The sequence below is a fragment of the Ruditapes philippinarum genome, unplaced genomic scaffold (genome assembly GCF_026571515.1).
Source record: "Ruditapes philippinarum isolate M1 unplaced genomic scaffold, ASM2657151v2 ctg265_1_1_1_1, whole genome shotgun sequence".
NCBI classification, from domain to species: Eukaryota; Metazoa; Mollusca; class Bivalvia; order Venerida; family Veneridae; genus Ruditapes; species Ruditapes philippinarum.
In genome coordinates this window covers 468,765-487,760 of record NW_026855197.1, presented here as the reverse complement: position 1 = coordinate 487,760, position 18,996 = coordinate 468,765, and the positions used below count along the sequence as shown (strand labels likewise).

General features: G+C 32.0%; 1 protein-coding gene across 1 annotated transcript; it reads left to right on the top strand.

Annotated features, from left to right (window-relative positions):
- The first annotated feature begins 8,033 nt into the window (after positions 1–8,033).
- Positions 8,034–11,597, top strand: LOC132742439 (E3 ubiquitin-protein ligase TRIM71-like). The gene is made up of 2 exons (XM_060730870.1): positions 8,034–8,140; positions 8,517–11,597. The coding sequence occupies exon 2, from the start codon at positions 8,524–8,526 to the stop codon at positions 10,291–10,293; it is 1,770 nt and encodes a 589-aa protein (XP_060586853.1). The 5' UTR covers positions 8,034–8,140; positions 8,517–8,523; the 3' UTR covers positions 10,294–11,597.
- The last annotated feature ends 7,399 nt before the right edge of the window (positions 11,598–18,996 follow it).

Here is an 18,996-nt window from a genome sequence, read left to right as displayed (position 1 = left end):
CAAACATTTTAAATTGTGTCTTAGTTACGAAAATTATCTTGACATTTTACCACGTAAATTTAGAATGTATTTTTGTCGATTAAGACTATCTGTTCATCCTCTCAAAATACAAACAGGAAGGTATGCCACTAATAACATTCCTCGTGAACAAAGATACTGTCAGTGCTGTAATGTTTTGGATATAGAGGATGAGTATCATTTCATATGTGTGTGTTCAAGTTTTGTAGATTTACGTAAAAAATATATAAAAAGTTACTATTATAACAGACCATCTATGTTTAAATTTACTGAATTATTGTGTATTAAAAATAAAAAAATATTAATAAATGTTTGCAAATATATCAAAGAAGCTTTAAAGCTAAGAAATACAATTTTGAACTCTCAATTGTAGTTTATCCTCTCATGAATTTGGTGCTTGTAATTGTTATGTTTATATTTATTATAATGACTCGCCATACATATATTTATGTGATTATGTTGTATATATTATTCAATTCATGTTAACAGGACGATGTACTTTGTATAAGTCTAGAAAATAAAGTTTCTGTTCTGTTCTGTTCTGTTCTATGTAATCATTTCTTTGTGTTCTTTCCATCTTTGTCACACAAGCCGTTTGTAGAAATATCAGACAGCTAAATGTACTTAATGTATGATATGTAATTACAAACCCAAGTCATTGCAATTTGCCGAAACTTAGAAACAATGTCCTAAAGCATTTATAGGGTGCCTTCCCCTTGTGTACCAGCACGTGTTATATTTCTAAATTAAATTGTTGCTAATTGTGACTCTAATCACTTTATTTGTTCATTTGACATAACACTCAGCATTTTTAAGTTTCATCAAAAAATCATGTTTAACTATGTTGCTTAAACCAGACCTTAATGTGTTATAAAATATTTTTCTTTAAAGATTTATTGCATTAGAAACATAGCACTTAAATAATTATTATACACCTTTATCTAGTTTAAGAAAATACAATAAAACAGGTGTTAAAAAAATAAATTATTTAAACATCAATTTTTATGACACTTCTTATTCATAATCTGTTTTTAGACAACATTGATGTATAGATTTTTTATAACCTGATTGGATGCTGCACATCTCAAAATGAATGATCAGAATTTCTGGAAATCACACCTTAGTAAAATATAATATTCAAATTTAAGAAATGTATAAATATTCATAAATCATATATAACCGTACAATGTAATAATCAAATTTGACTGTATTAAATATTTTCACCAAATCTTACCCCATTACAAACAGAGTTTATGGAAAATTTGCATATTTTGACTGACAATATCAGTTAATCATCTGTGTAGAATTTTAGTGCCTTATGATAGCTTTTATAATTTTATCTCTTCATTTGACAAAGATTTTGCTGTTTAAAGTACTTTCTAATTTTTAATAACATATATGTATATAGCATGAATCTGTTAGAGCCCGTATAATGTTTTGATTAAATATATCATTAAATATATTAAAAGATTATATCCATGCAACCAGTGCAGAACAAGATCTGCCGGTCAGTTGTGCTAATTATGTCATCTTATCTTGTTCTGCACTGTTTGCTATTCAGACAGTATTTATTTCAAAATTTTCCTAAAATGATGATTTGCTTTGTCCAGACTGAAAGATGGAGATATTCAGTGTGATAAAGATTAATAGACTTAAGTATGTTTTTGTTGTATATAGAAATATTTTATTTAACATTTAAACAAACGAGTTTTATGTTTTTGTTTCATTTTCCTGTGCAATGAATGGTGCATGTGCATACTGACAAGTATCATTTACTTATCATTTATTAAGGCTTGATCCACTCTGTACTGCACCCACTGCCCTTTTTGTATCTTTTTCTCTTGAACACCTTGAATGCCCTTTGGTCTATTTTTATTTTTTTTCTTATAAAATTGAAGCATAAAAAATTCATGACAAGAGTTACAACTCTTAATTTGATATCAATTTTAAAATGGTAGGAGTTGTTTCCCTTGAATTGATGCAATTTTTTCCAATGTATTTTATCAATGTAATATTGGAATTTCGCCCTAATGTTAAAGTAGTTCTATAACATTGTCAAGTAATAAGTTCTGAAAAGGAAACTTTCTCTAATGTTATATTAAAAATAGGTCTGGCATTAATAATTTTGACAACTTTGGTAAGATATTATAAAATTATTATCTTTATAAACTTTGTAGAGTCTTAAAATATATCTCTTGTTCCTCTTTAAATGTATATCTCTATATGTTATATGTATATGCCTAAATGTTTTGTATTGTGAAAAAATCTGAAAATGTAGCATTTTCTTTCATAATAACTTAAGCTGTCACATGAGTGATGTATCAACACCCCCCGCCTCTATGCATGACACAGGATTTAATGCCAGTCCACTTATCCCTATACTTTTAATGTGAACGTTTAAGTTAAGTTTGAATAAAGTCCTTCAAGATTATAGAGTTTATAGTACACACAGAAAATTATTTGACATTTGACCTTCAAGGCAACCTTAATTTTGAGTAAGGGCATGATGAGATGAACATTTAAGCCAGGTTTTGAGAGAATTCTTCACAAAGGGTAAAGGACATAAAGTAAACTCAAGAACATACATGAAAAGTGATTCCAGTGTAAATATATATAAATCGAAGTCCTGAAAGCTTTACCATACACATTATGTTTTAGTAAGTCAAAAATTTACAAATAAAAGCAGTATGTGTTTAAAGTTTAATGAAATTGAAATGTAAAGTTGAAATGTATTTTGTATTCTGAAGAATACAGATGCAGTCAACAGCTCAGTTCTAGCACTTGAGTGGCACTCCCTCAATTGTTTAAACTTGTCTCATTGTCTTGTTGTTTTCATCGGTTCCAGTATCACCTATATAGCATTATGTGACATCAGAGGGTAACTATCTGTAATGCCACATGGCAACATCACTTTTCTGCCCGCTGGGCGCTGACTTTGCAAAAATGGCCTTAATGCACATATTTACTAAAGGAAATAATATTTGAAAGAAAGAGGAGGTTCATTGATGAAATTTGTGAAATTGTCGATAAAGATGGTGAAATTGTCGGGAACATTTTTCATTGCAAATTAAACGCCTATTTCTATACACATATTTAATGGCATTGTACAATAGGATAATGAAAGTATGTACATAATTATAGATAAAAAAATCACATATGCACTGCAAATGAACTACAAAAAAATAAGTTAAAGAAATCAGCCGTGTAGAATATAAAGTATTTAAAACTTAAAAAAAATTGTAATAAAAGATAATAATAACAAATAATTTAAAAGAAAATAAAAATCAATGGTTATTTTAGTAAATTTTTTTTACACATTTCCACATCACGATCATTTTACAGCCCAATCACAATCTTAAAACAATGCGTAAAAATCTCTAAAATAGTAGGTTTTTACATTTTTCTTGAACATGTCCAAAGTCGAAGAGTGTCTTATATACAGAGGCAATGCATTCCAGAGAGTTGGACAAACGGTACTAAAACTTCTGTCATTAAATGTTTTCCTTTTGTTAAAGGGGACAGCAAAACAATAATCCATATTATCAACAGATCTGAGATTTGGTCATTTTATGACAGGATTGTGTAACAGTTCTGTTAGATAAACTGGATCATTGTCCATTAAACAGTTATACATCGTACATAGTATTTTAAAATCGATTTTAGCTTTAATTGGTTACCAATGCAGTTCAAACAAAGAGTCTTTGGAACCACAGACACTTGGGTTTGGAGCTCAAAACGCCTTTAAAATCCAAATAAAATGCATATTTGTCAATCCCAGCACATGTACTGATCATATATATCAAAAAAAAACTTAATATAAGCCGTTTTGAAAAAAAAAAAAATCATATTTCAACATAAGATACACAAGATAAAAATGTTCGCCGGAAAAAATCCGCACCCCTACCGTCATAATCACCATGTATTTTATTCCGTTTCCAATATTTTCACATAATCCTTTGGTCCATCGACACAGAAGATATAATTCTTCACGATGATGGTCAATTTTAAACTTCAACGGTAATATAAACAATGCAACAGCCGCTATAAACATCAAGATTATCGCCGTTTTCCTCCATTTACAAAATCTTTCGATAAATTCAAACGTGACAGTCGGCTATGAACGAAGCCATCCGATTATTTGGTTCCCAAACTTAAAAGCGCTGCGCATTTTGCACACGGCAAAGCTGGGGCCACGTTTGAATTTATCGAAAGATTTTATAAATGGAGGAAAAAGACGATAATCTTGATGTTTATAGCGGCTGTTGCATTGTCTATATTACCGTTGAAGTTTAAAATTGACCATCATCGTGAAGAATTATATCTTCTGTGTCGATGGACCAAAGGATTATGTGAAAATATTGGAAATGGAATAAAATACATGGTGATTATGACGGTAGGGGTGCGGATTTTTTCCGGCGAACATTCTTATCTTGTGTATTATTACAGATGTTGAAATATGATTTTTTTTCAAAATGGCTTATATTAAGTTTTTTGATATATATGATCAGTACATGTGCTGGGATTGACAAATATGCATTTTATTTGGATTTTAAAGGCGTTTTGAGCTCCAAACCCCAAGTGTCTGTGGGCATAAACAGTAATATTCTTTGTACATGAAAATATTCAGGGCAATAACATAGCCATAACTCGTGTTAGATAGTAATATCTTGACATGCCAATGAGATGTTAATTGCCTTTTTGTATCTATGGTTGCAATAAAGTTTTGTTGAAATCAATACAGCAGTTGCAAAGAAATAGCAATATTGCTCTATATGCAACTACATAACTAATCAAGGGCCTAGGTCTGGTCTGAACAACTTCAACAAGGCAACAATATGCACATCTCCTCTTGGTATTAATGGTTCCTATATAGTTTAATTGAATTCCAGCTAGTAGTTGCAGAGAAGTAGCGCGGAAACGAATTTTTCTCTATATGCAAACTGCATAACTAATCAAGGACCTAAACTCTGAGTTAAAGGGTCTGACCGGAACAAGTTGACGATATGCGTATCTCCTCTTGATATTGATGATTCCCATAAAGTTTTGTTGAATTCCAGCCAGTAGTTGCAGAGAAGTAGCACGGAAACGATTATTGTTCTATATGCATTCTGCATAACTAATCAAGGGCCATAACTCTGAGTTAAAGTATCTGACCGGAACAAAGCAACGCTATGGGCATCTCCTCTTGGTATTGAAGGTTCCCATAAAGTTTTGTTGAATTCCAGCCAGTAGTTGCAGAGAAGTAGCGCGGAAACAATTTTTACTCTATGCAAATTGCATGACTTATCAAGGGCCATAACTCTGAGTTAAGTGTCTGACCGGAATAAGATGACAATATGCGCATCTCCTCTAAGTATTGAAGTTTCCTATAAAGTTTCTTTGAATTCCAGCTAGTAGTTGCAGAGAAGTAATGCGGAAACGAATATTGTTCTATATGTATACTGCATGACTAAACGAAATTCGGACGGATGGATGGACGGACGGATGGACGGAAGGAAGGACAACGCCAAAACAATATCCCCCTCCCGATTCCATCGGCAGGGGATAACAAAGCTTCACGAATATTAAAAGTTTAAGCTTCTGAGCAGCATTATTCATAGCTCTGGAAAGATGTTAAACACACCTTATATTGTGAACAAACAGCAGACAGACAATCAGGGTTATTTAACACTTTACACAATTACCCCCTAATAAGCCGACCAATACTGCAAGTGTAACTAGAAATGTGTCAATTGGACACAGGTGCCCACCGCGCAACTGTTATGTCAATCTTATGATGTAAGTCAAGGGCAATAACTGAAAAGAATCCACATGCAAAGTCCCAGGTGCATAGCTTCACAGTGATGTGAATCATTTTTCCTGTATTTTAGTGATATTGATCATTATTCCTGTAAAGTTGGTTGATTCTAACTCAAGCACTCAAAGAACAAATAACAACATAATGAAACAGGTTTTACTAAGTCAAGGGAAATAACTCTACAAATACTGGATAAATCCACAATCGAAACCCCAGGTGTAAAACTTAATATGCTGAGTAACTTTCCCGTAAGGTTTCATGACTCTTGTTGAAAATTGCAAAAAATTTCTATGTTAAGTGCAATAACGCTAAAAATGCTAAAAATATCCAGACGAAAATACCCAGGTGCACAACAACACATGCTAATCAACATTCCTGTAAAGTTTCATGACTCTATGTCAAATCCTTTTTGAGTTACATGCAGCACAAGTTGAAAGTTGTAAAATTTTACTAAGTCAAGGGCAATAACTCTAAAAATACTTAAAATATCCAGACAAAAATACCCAGGTGCACAACTACACATGCTGATCAACATTCTTGTAAAGTTTCATGACTCTAGGTAAAATATTTTTTGAGTTTTATGGGACACAAGTTGAAAATTGCAAAATTTTACTAAGTCAAGGGCAATAACACTAAACATACAAAAAATAACCAGACGAAAATACCCAGGTGCACAACTACACATGCTGATCAACATTCCTGTAAAGTTTCATGACTCTAGTTCAAATGCTTTTTGAGTTACATGCAAGTTGCAAAATTTTACTAAGTCAAGGGCAATATCTCTAAAAATACTAAAAATATCCAGACGAAATTATCCAGGTTCACAACTACACATGCTGATCAACATTCATGTAAAGTTTCATGACTCTAGGTCAAATGCTTTTTGAGTTACGTGCGACACAAAAGTAAATGGGCGGACGGACGAGCGGAAGGACGAACGGACGGAAGGACGGACGGACAAGGGTTAATCTAAATGCCCGCCACTAAAGTGGGGGCACAAAAATAAAACATCTCCCTATGCCCTTGACAATTAAATAATTGTCATGGCCAAATGTTAAAGCTAAATAAATGCTGGGAAGCTAAAAAAATTCTTGAAATATCTAATATCATTTTTCCTTTTGAAATAAAATAATTTCTTCAGCAAACAGAGACAGCATAATATCTATAAAACATAATTTGATACATATAAAGAAAGAGTCCTAGCCATGGCCCAATATTTATAGTGAAAAAAAAAAGGTTTATGATAATATGTTCTGTAACAATTTGATTCTTAACAGTATGTTCTGTGACAATTTGGTTTATGAAATTGTATTCTGTGAAAATGTGATTCATGTAAATAAGTTGTGTGGCAATTTTGTTTAAGACATAATATTCTGTGACAATTTAATTAATAACATTATATTGTGTGACAATTTAATTCACAACATAGTATTCTGTGAAAATTTGAGTTATGTCATTATATTCTGTGAACATTAGTTTAAGACATTATAGTCTGTGAAAATTTAATTCATACCAATATATTCTGTTACAATTGGTTTATGACATTATATTCTGTGACAATTTGAATAATGAAAATAAGTTTTATGACAACTTGGTCTTTGACATTATAGTCTGTGAAAACTTAATTCATGACATAATAGTCAGTGTCACAATTTGATTGCTAACAATTATGTGTTGTGACAGTTAGGTGTATGGCATAGTCTGTGTTTATTATTATTATTATATATATACATCTATGGATGTACAGATGTTTTCTTTTTTGTGGAGAAGTTGGCAATTATTTGTGGAGAAAACAAAATTGTACTGCTGCTGGATGTGGGAAATCTCTTAATAAACAATCAAAGATAAATCAAGAAAAAAATAGTACTTTAAATCTTGTATAAAATGTGTCACTTTTATTATCTTAAACAAAACATGTTGTTATATCTCCATTTATGATTTTATTTCAAGATCTATACTTGGGATTGTGAAGAAGGATATTTATTTTGGTATCGATATATTAAATGTCCCATTGCCTACCAGTAATTTGTTTCTATTCATATGTATATATTTAACAATTGAATATAAACTTAAATGTACCTGGACCAGTTTAATAATGTTTGTTTACAGATAGCATTTACAAAATTTAAAATATTTAATTTTCTTTTGTTTGTACAGTTATATCATGTAAGTTGATACCTAAAATATTGAGGAAATTTTGGCTTGTGAATCAACAACTTATTTTTTACGAATTGATTTTGTAGAGTTTTTATACCAGTGGATAGACTAGATGGGAAAAACTAAACTTTGTGTATTTAAAATATCACAGCATAAGCAGGATAAATGGTGAGTTTATAATCTTATTTAACAAGTTAATAAAATTCAACATTACAATATCTTATTTATGATCACTAACATTGACCTATAATAACCTTGACAATAATTTTCCTGTACCCTACCCACATCTTTCTTGATTTTCAATGTTACTTGTTCTAGATGGGGTAGGGGTTAGCATAAAAGATTTTGTAACAGTTAATGTGAAAGCAGTTCCCTACATGATAAAATAATCTAAAATAATGCTTTTAATACATTACTTGAAGTCAACATGAAAGCTTAGATCAGGGGGTAACATATTATATTGGGCAAAATCACTCAATGTTAAATTCTTTCTGGCAAATTCACTGCTGGTCATAAATAATTGTATGCTATTTGTGTATTCCAGATTAATAATGGCTGTTCCTGGTAAAAAGGCATCTCAAAAATTCTCATTTACACTATCTCAAGGTGGTGCTGAAGATTTTGACATTTATTGTGAAATATGTGACAGAGCTGATATCAGGCTTCCTACCTTTGGTTACTGTGTAGATTGTGAGGAACACTTATGCCAATCTTGCTTCAACACTCACAAACTACCAAAACCACTACGCCATCACCAACTTTTAGATAAAGATCACATGCCACAACAACAAAAACTCCATGGATCATCAAAATCTACTTCCAATCCACAGACTGGTAATCTTACAAAGCCTTGTACTAAACACAGCAAGGAAGTGATTAAATTCTACTGTCATGACCATAATGCTCTTATATGTAGTGTTTGTGTAACCCTTGAACACACACCAACATCCTGTCATGTTGATTACATACCCAATATATCAGGACAGATTATAGGCAGCATCGAGTTAAAACAAACTCTGAAAGATATTAATGAATTGAGAAACAAATGCTCCCAGATTACAAGTGGCCTGAAACAAAGAGTTGCTACATCAACAACTTCTCTTAAAGATGCTATTGCAGAAATTGACAATTACAGAGAAGAGATAAACAAGAGATTAAATGAACTAGAAAATGCGGTTAAGTATACTGCTACAACAATCCAACAAGACAACAACAACAAGTTGAAAACAACAGAAACAACATGTAATGCTATCAACAAATCATTTCAAGCATCAGTTGATACTCTGAAACATCTCAATTCAAACAAAAAAACTGACCAACTGTTTACTGAACTTAAGATAGCTCAGCAACTGATTCAAGATAATAGCAATTTAATATCACAACTACAAACACTCAATGACATTGATGATTACATCTTTATACCAAATAAATGTATCAAGAAAGTCCTTCAGGATGAGAATTCATTAGGAACATTGAGCAGTAAGAAGCTAAAGCAACCAGCTGAACCAAACAATCAAGATGCAGTAGCAATGAAATTGTCTACCCCTAGAAGCATTTATGCTAAAACATCCTCAGATGAAAAGATTTGCTCGATTTCTGGTATAGCTGTTTCTCCTCAAAATCAATTATTTGCAGCAGATTCTGAATCTATTAAAATGATAAACATCAATAGTGGAGCTATCAAACATGTACACCTGAAATCAGGACCCTGGGATATCACCATGGTCACCAAAGATTCACTTGCTGTTACATTACCAGACATTGAAACAATACAGTTCATTTCATTCTCCCCAGACTCACTCTCACTGAAGAACAAACTGAAGGTAGATGGACAGTGTTATGGTATCAGTCATCATCAGGGAAAACTTGCAGTAACATTTAAAAATCCTGCTAAACTACAAATCATGGATTTGAAAGGTAATGCTAAAATTACAGTTGATAAAGATTCCAATGGTGGCGATATATTCAGTTATCCTTGGTATGTCACAACAAACAGTCATTCAATATATGTATCTGACTATGACAAACGTGTAGTTCTACGATTCAACTGGCAGGGAGAGATGATAGGATCAGTAGGAATGAGAGGACCAAGTGGTATAACACTGTTAGATGATGGGTCTTTTTTAGTGAATAGTTACAAAAGTGATTGTATACATAGAGTAAGTGGTGACTGTAAAGACAGTAAAACTATACTGGAGGATGTAGAATATCCTCAAGCTGCATGTTGGTGTGCTGAAAATAGTGCACTTTGTGTTAGTAGAAACAACTTTTACAGTGTTGACAGTGATGACAATTATATCAAAGTGTATAAAATGGTGTAAATGCCATGACAAGATATGGTACAACACTAACAATGGGACAAGTATACCAGATCATCATTCATTCAACTTATTCATCTTATTATAGAAATTATTGTAACATTATGATTTCACATATAACTTAAGTTTTGTAGATCTATGGATGTACAGATGTTTTATTTTTTACAAAATAAATAAGATGTTTTATTAATATATCTGTTGTGAAATTGTGGAAACATAAAAGCAGAATACAGTAATGCATAATACATAATGCTTGACAATAAAGTGCTCAAAAAACATAACACTTAAAATGTAGATATAATATATCAATTCTGCAACTTTGGAGACAAAACGATTTTTATTTTTCATTTTTCATCATTTAACAGAAAATGTAAAAGGTGATGATATCCTTGATTGATCAATTTTTAGAATTTTATGTGATATAAAAGATAATTTTATTTTTATTGGCATATTGATACACAGCAGTGAAATAAAAAAGCTGTTATATTAATATTGTGCATGTGTATACAAAGAAAAATGTAGCAAATGCACACAAAAAAAAAGAAAAAAGGAAAGAAAAAAAGGGAGAGAAAATCAAAATGGGATTGCAGTAAGAGTTCTATTTTTTTTTACCAATCACCATGTTTCATTATAAAAATCAATTCCTTGAATAATTTTGCTACATAGAAGAAAATTGGTGATAAGAAAAAATGGGACAGTATGATATAAGAGCTATGTTGTTTTTTCATCTTTTTGTCTTGTAAATCTCATAATCTATATATATCATACTATTACATGTGACACTTTGTACATTTTATGCCATACAATGCTAAATTTAACTATTTTAAAGCATATTTCTAAATGGAATTTAAGTATTATGACTTTAATCTTTTCATTTGTTTCATAACATACATGTATATAACTTTAATCTATAAGATCCCATACTGTATAACAGTACAATTTTCAAAGGAAAATTTGATTGAATTTACTATTTTCATCACCAGATCTCATCCCATTACTAATAGCGTTTCGGCAAGATTTTGATTGATAATATCAGGTAATCATCTGTGTGGAGTTTAAGTACCTTATAATAGCTGTAATAATTTTATCTCTTAGTTTGACTACAATTTTGCTGTTTAAAACACTTTCTAATTTTTAATAACATACATGTATATAGCATGAATCTGTAAGATCCCGTATTGTTTTGATTAAAACCTTAATAGCCTGTTTGTGATGATATCCATGCTACCAGTGCAGACCAATATCAGCTAGTCAGTTGTGCTAACTGTGTCATCTGATCATGGTCTGCACTGTTTGCTATTCAGTCAATTTTTAGCTCGACTATACGAAGTATATGGAGAGCTGTCCTACTCGCCCCGGCGTCGGCGTCGGCGTCGGCGTCCGCGTCCGCGTCCAGATTTTAGATTAAAGTTTTGGTGCAGTAAAATATTTTTCACTATAACTTTGTCATTTCTTAAGGTATCAACTTCAAACTTCAAATATATGTTCCTTATCATCAACCACATCTTATGTGACAAGGTTCATAACTCTAGCACCAATATTTACAGATTTATCTCCCCTTGAACTTAGAATTTTCCTTAAAAAATACTATTTCTTACTGTTTCTTCTTTATTTCTTAAGGGATCAACCTCATACTTCAAATATATTTACCTTATCATCATCCCCATCTTATGTGACAAGGTTCATAACTCTAGCACCAATATTTTCAGATTTATCTCCCCTTGAACTTAGAATTTTCCTCAAAAAATGCTATTTCTTACTGTTTCTTCTTTATTTCTTAAGGGATCAACCTCATACTTCAAATATATTTACGTTATCATCATCCCCATCTTATGTGACAAGGTTCATAACTCTAGCACCAATATTTTGAGATTTATCTCCCTTTGAACTTAGAATTTTCCATAAAAAATATTATTTTTTACTGTTACTTATTTATTTCTAAAGGGATCAACTTCATACTTCAAATATATTTACGTAATCATCATCCACATCTTATGTGACAAGGTTCATAACTCTAGCACCAATATTGCAAGAATTATCTCCCCATAAACTTAGATTTTTTTACTAGAAAAATGTTATTTTTTATTATAACTTTTTTATTTTTAAAGGTATCTACCTCAAACTTCAAATACTTATTCCTTATCATCAATTACATTTTATGTGACAATGTTCATAACTCTTAAAGCAATATTTACAGATTTATCTCTCTTTGAACTTAGGATTTTCTTTAAGAAATATGATAACTTCTTTACTTTTTAAGGTATCTACTTCAAACTTCAAATATATATTTCTTATCATTACACAAATGTTGTGTGAAAAGGTCCATAACTCTAGCATGACTATTTCTAGAATTATTCCCCTTGATCTTGGAATTTATGTTAACAAATGTTATTTTTTTTTACTATAACTTAATACATAATTATACATAATTGATTTTTCTTTCATAGTTTTGTCCTCCTTACTGCGTCCAGTATTTTATTAGTCGAGCTTCGCTGTCTCCTGTGACAGCTCTTGTTTATTTTAAAATTTCCGTAAAATGATGATTTGATCTGTCCAGACTGAAAAAATGGGTTAATAAGTTTGACATATTCAGCAAGATAAAGGTAAAAATAGAACTATTTCTATGGTAAGTGTAAGACTTCATATTTTTGTTGTATATAGAAATATTTTATTAAACATTTAAGCAAACGAGTTTTATGTTTTACTTTCATTTTCCTATGCATTGAGAGTGCCTATGTTCATACCGAAGGGTATCAATTTAACTTTCACAGTAAACTATAAATGTAATAAAGAGTTGTCACGTGAGTGATGTATCAATCCCAACACCTCTCTGCATGATTGATTTATTTATTTTCTTTAGACCGGACAGTCATAATAACCTATGACAGTGCAAGCACTAATTTCCAGTAGGGTTCTTACCCCAGCAGACTCAAGAGACAGCTATATATGAATCTGTGAATCTGGGAACCAGACACTAGCTCTTATTGAATAGACCCTTTGGTTCTTTTACATGTCCAGTGTATAGCACTGATACATGCAAGGATTACATGGGTTTCTTACCAGTATATCTCTAGGTAGGTTGGAATCACTGAAATTTCTGAAAATTCCCAAATACCCAGGATCGAACTCGGAACCTCAGGAGTGGCAGTCAGTGGTCTAACCAACTGAGCTATCGTGCATGACACAGGATTTAATGTCAGTCCAATTATCCCTATATTTTAACATTTATGTTAAGTTTGAAAAAAACCATCATGGTTCACTTTTACAGTTTATAGTACAGACAAAAAATGTTTGACATTCGACCTTGAGTAAGGGCATGATGGGATGAACATTTGAGCCAGGTTTGGAGAGAATTCTTCACAAAGAGTAAAGGACATGAAGGAAACGCAAGAACATACATGACGAAAAGTGATTCCAGTATAAATCTATTATACAAAGCAAAGTCCTAAAAGCACTGCCAAACACCAGTTTGTCAGAAATAAACAACAACAACAAAACAACATTCTTTTAATAGAATTTAAATGCAAACATAATATGTTTTAAGTTTAATGACATTAAAATGTTTAGTTGAAATATATTTTGTATTCTGAAGAATACAAACGCACTAACTGACTGTCAACAGCACAGTGCTAGCACTGGGACTCCCCTGGGATTTAAAAGCCTAAACACATAACATTTGAGCTTCTTACATAAATGAGCTAGTGCACTTTAAACAGAAAAATATATAAAGATAGTTAAGACATAAACTTTGAAATAAATTGAAAATCGTATTTTTAAGCTTTCCTTAGCCCGATTTGAGTGAAAAGCGTTTAAACGCTTTTCATTTTGGGACATTTTTTTTACTATTTGAATTCTGAAATTTTGCACAAAGATTAGTGGTCTAAACCTTCATCAAATGGTACATTTATCTGGAAAAAATATTTTCAATCCCATCATGTCAGAAGACCTCAGTGGAGTCCTTTTTAGTTATACCCCCTTAATTGTTTAAATTGGTCTCATTGATGTTTTCATCGTATCCAAGATTAATTAAACAACACAAACGCCAACTTTTTCAAGCCTCAATACAATATGCTTTCTCAATATGTATACAAGAGTATATGTATAATTTTTAATATCTACTTCAGTGTAAATCTAGTACACTTACTAATAACTATCTCCATATGGCCTCACAAAATATCCAAATATGAAATTTTATCTATCAAATTGTACATATCAACTTATAGAGTGGATTTGAGTTGTTGGATAGGGAAATTAAAATTTGCACGCCTACCATAAAGAATATCCTAGTTTGCTGGATAAATCAATGGTAAGTTACTATATTCAGTATTTTGTTTTAAAATTATGTCTAAATGCACTAACATTATTATAGAAGACTTTGCTGGCAGTATAACAATCCAACACATTTTCTCCAGTAGTTAACTTTAACAAATTATATCTCTCCCATCATCCAGTGGTTCAATTTTGGTGTGGATGGGGGAAAATAGTTTTTTTTCCATTTAACTTTTCATAAAACTTGTGAATTTGGTCCCTCCCCTCATCACTTCAACTGCAACAGGCTGTAAGACTAAAACTAGAGGAGGTTGATAGGTCTGTCCCATATGTAATCTCAGAACTGGACAGCGGTATGTAAATCCAGCCAGCAGTTTGATCTATGAAAGCAGGACAAGGTGTTTGTATGTGTAGCCGTGGCGGCTATTTTGTGTAGCGAAGTGAAACATAACAGCAACATGCACCAGTAAGGTTTGTACTGACCTTTCCTGTGAAGTTTCGTCTAAATCCTGCAAGCAGTTTGACCTGTGAAAGCCAGACAAAATTTTTCAATGATAGCTCTGGCAGAATTTTGTGCAGTAAAGTTGTACATGCTTACAATATCATTGGTTGGCTGTGAAGTTTCATTGAAATCAAAGGCAAAAACAATAAATTGGGAAACATTATGATTTTTTATCTCGACTATTCGAAGAACGACTATTCGAAGATATATGGAGAACTATTGCAGTCGCCCCGGCGTCGGCGTTGGCGTTCACGTCTGCGTTGGTTAAAGTTTTTTTGTAAAGTCAAATATCTCAATTATTGCTTGAGATATTCAATTGAAACTTACAATACTTATTTATAGTAACAATGTACATCAGATTACAATATTTACAGAATTATGCCCCTTTTTAACTTAGAAATTTTGGTAAAAGTTTTTTGTAAAGTCAAATATCTCAATTATTGCTTGAGATATTCAATTGAATTTTACAAAACATTTTTATAGTTAAAATATACATCAGTTTTCAAAGTTGCATAACTCTGCCTGCAATATTTGCAGAATTATATCCCTTTGAAATTTTGGTTAAAGGTTAAAGGTCTTAAGAACTATCAAAGATATTTACTTGAAACTTTACACATGTTCTTAGGGTCATAATTAAAGGTAACATCTCAAGATCCATTACTCTGCCATGTATTTTGACTGAATTATGCACTCTTGTGAAAAAAATCTCTTTTTCTTGGTTTAACATGCAAGATTTGCATGTCCCTGAAACTGTTAAAGATTCAAACTTGAAACTTCATATATGTATATCTGTGGTCATAAATAATGATCACTGAACAGCACTCATATCTGTGTCATGTATTGAGACTGATTTATCTCCCCCTTTTTATAGAAATATAGAAATAGTATTAGTCCGTCCGTCCTCCCGTCCTTCCGTCCGACATTTTTGTCCAGAGCATATCTCAAAAAGTATTTGAGATATCAACTTGAAACGTAATAGGTGGATAGATCTCATTGAGGAGGAGTGCAGTTTATAAGAATGGTAACTCTACCCTGCAAAATATTTGAGTTATTGCCCTTTGTTATTTTTCAAAACTAATTTTTGTCTGGAGCATACATCAAAAAGCATTTGAGATATCAACATGAAACTTCATAGGTGGGTAGAACTCACTCAGGAGGTGTGCAGTGCATAAGAATGGTAACTCTATCTTTCAAAATTTTTGAGTTATTGCCCTTTGTTATTTTTCATACTTAATTTTTCACCTGAGTGGAGCATAACTCAAAAGAATTTGAGATGTCAACATGAAACGTCATAGGTTAAAGATCTTATTGAGGAGGAATGCTGTGCGCAAGAATGATAACTCTTCATTATATAATTTTTGAGTAATAGCCCTTTGTTCTTTTTCGGAGCTTATCTCAAAAAGTATTTGAGGTATCAACTTGAAACTTCATAGGTGGATAGATCTCATTAAGGAGGCGTGCAGTTTACAAGAATGGTAACTCTACCCTTCATAATTTTTAAGTTATTGCCCTTTGTTATTTTTCGAAATTAATTTTTGTCCGGAGCATAACTCAAAAAGCCTTTGAGATATTAACCTGACACTTCATAGGTGGATAGATCACATTGAGGAGGAGGAGTGCAGTGCACAAGAATGATAACTCTACCCTGCAGAATTTTTTGATTATTTTCCCACGCCCAAAGGCAATGGGGGATATAGAAATAGTCTTCGTCCGTCCTTCCGTCCGACATTTTTGTCCGGAGCATATCTCAAAAATTATTTAGGTATCAACTGGAAACTCTACCTTTCATATTTTTTGAGTGATTGCCCTTTGTTATGTTTCATACTTATTTTTTCACCTGAGTGGAGCATAACTCAAAAGTGTTTGCGATGTCAACATAAAAACCATAGATGGATAGATCTTATTGAGAAGGAATGCTGTGCGCAAGAATGATAACTCTTCATTATATAATGTTTGAGTTATTGCCCTTTGTTCTCCTTTGTTCTTTTTCATACTATTTGTTCTGAAGCTTATCTCACAAAGTGTTCGACGTATCAACCCAATAGAAACTTCATAGGTGGATAGATGTAATTGAAGAGGAGTGCAGCGCACAAGAATTGTAACTTTCCCTGCATTATTTTTCAGTAATTGCCCTTTGTAATTTTTCATACTTATTTTTTGTCCAGAAAATAACTAAAAAAGCCTTTGAGATATTAACCTGACACTTCATAGGTGGATAGATCACATTGAGTAGGAGTGCAGTGCACAAGAATGATAACTCTACCATGCAGAATTTTTTTATTATTTACCCACGCCCAAAGGCAATGGGGGATATAGAAATAGTCTTCGTCCGTCCTTCCGTCCGACATTTTTGTCCGGAGCATATATCAAAAATTATTTAGGTATCAACTGGAAACTTCATAGGTGGATAGATCTCACTGATGAGGAGTGCAGTGCACAAGAATGATAACCTACCCTGCAAAATAGTTGAGTTATTGTCCTTTGTTATTTTTCAAAAAATTGTCCAGAGCATAACTCAAAAAGCCTTAGAGATATCAACATGAAACTTTATGTCACTCAGGAGGTGGGCAGTGCGAAGAATGATAACTCTAATTTTCATTATTTTTGAGTGATTGTCCTTTGTTATATTTCATACTTAATTTTTCACCTGAGTGGAGCATAACTCTAAAAGTGTTTGAGGAGGAATGCTGTACACAAGAATGATAACTCTTTATTCTATAATTTTAGCTCGACTTTTCGAACGATATGGAGAGCTATTGTAGTCGCCCCGTCGTCGGCGTCCGCGTCGCCGTCTGCGTTGGTTAAAGTTTTTGTAAAGTCAAATATCTCAATTATTATTGAAACTTACAATTGTTATTTAAAGTAACAATGTACATCAGATTGTTAAGTTGGATAACTTTTCTAACCATATTTATAGAATTATGTCCTTTTTTAACTTTTTAAATTTTGGTTAAAGTTTTTTGTATAGTCAAATATTTCAATTATTACTTGAGATGTTCAAATGAAATTTACAAAACTTTTTTTAAAAGTAACAATGTACATCAGTTTGCAAAGTTGCATAACTCTGCCTGCAATATTTGCAGAATTATTTGCCCTTTTGAAACTCAGAAATTTTGGTAAAAGGTCTTAAGAACTCTCAAAGATATTTACTTGAAACTTTAAACATGTACTTAGGGTCATTATTGAAGGTCACATCTCAAAATCCATTACTCTGCCATGTGTTTTTACTTAATTATGCTTCCTTTTGTACTAAAAAAATCTCCTATTCTTGGTTAAGTTTTACATGCAAGTTTTGCATATCTCTGAAACTATTAAAGATACAAACTTGAAACTTCATATCTAATTTGTGGTCAAAGATAATGATCACTGAACAGCACTCATATCTGTGTCAAGTATTTAGGCTGATTTATCTCCCCCCTTTTTACTTAGTCTCTTGGTTATTGTTTACATGCAAGTTTTACATATCTCAATAACTATCGAAAATATTTATTTAAAACTTCACATATGCATTTAGGGTCATAATTGTTGGTCACTGACCAAGATCCTTAATTATATCTTGCATTTAGGCTGATTTTCTCCCCTTTTTCAACTTAAAAAAATCATGGTAAAGTTTTTGCTTGTATGCTGTTATCTCTATAACTACTGAAGGGTTTGTGCCTTTTTTGGTCCTCCGACAGGTCTTGTTGAGTTATTGCTCTTTGTTCTTTTTCATGCTATTTTGTCCGGAGCTTATCTCAAAAAGTGTTAGAGGTATCAACTTGAAACTTCATAGATGTATAGATTTCATTGAAGAGGAGTGCAGTGCACAAGAATGATAACTCTACCCTTCATATTTTTTAGTTATTGCCCTTTGTTATTTTTCATACTTATTTTTTTCCTTAGTGGAGCATAACTCAAAAAAATCTTTGAGATGTCAACATGAAACTTCATAGGCG

Bases quoted from the DNA above. Each gene is read 5' to 3' on its own strand.
- LOC132742439 (XM_060730870.1), top strand. From the start codon at position 8,524: ATGGCTGTTCCTGGTAAAAAGGCATCTCAAAAATTCTCATTTACACTA.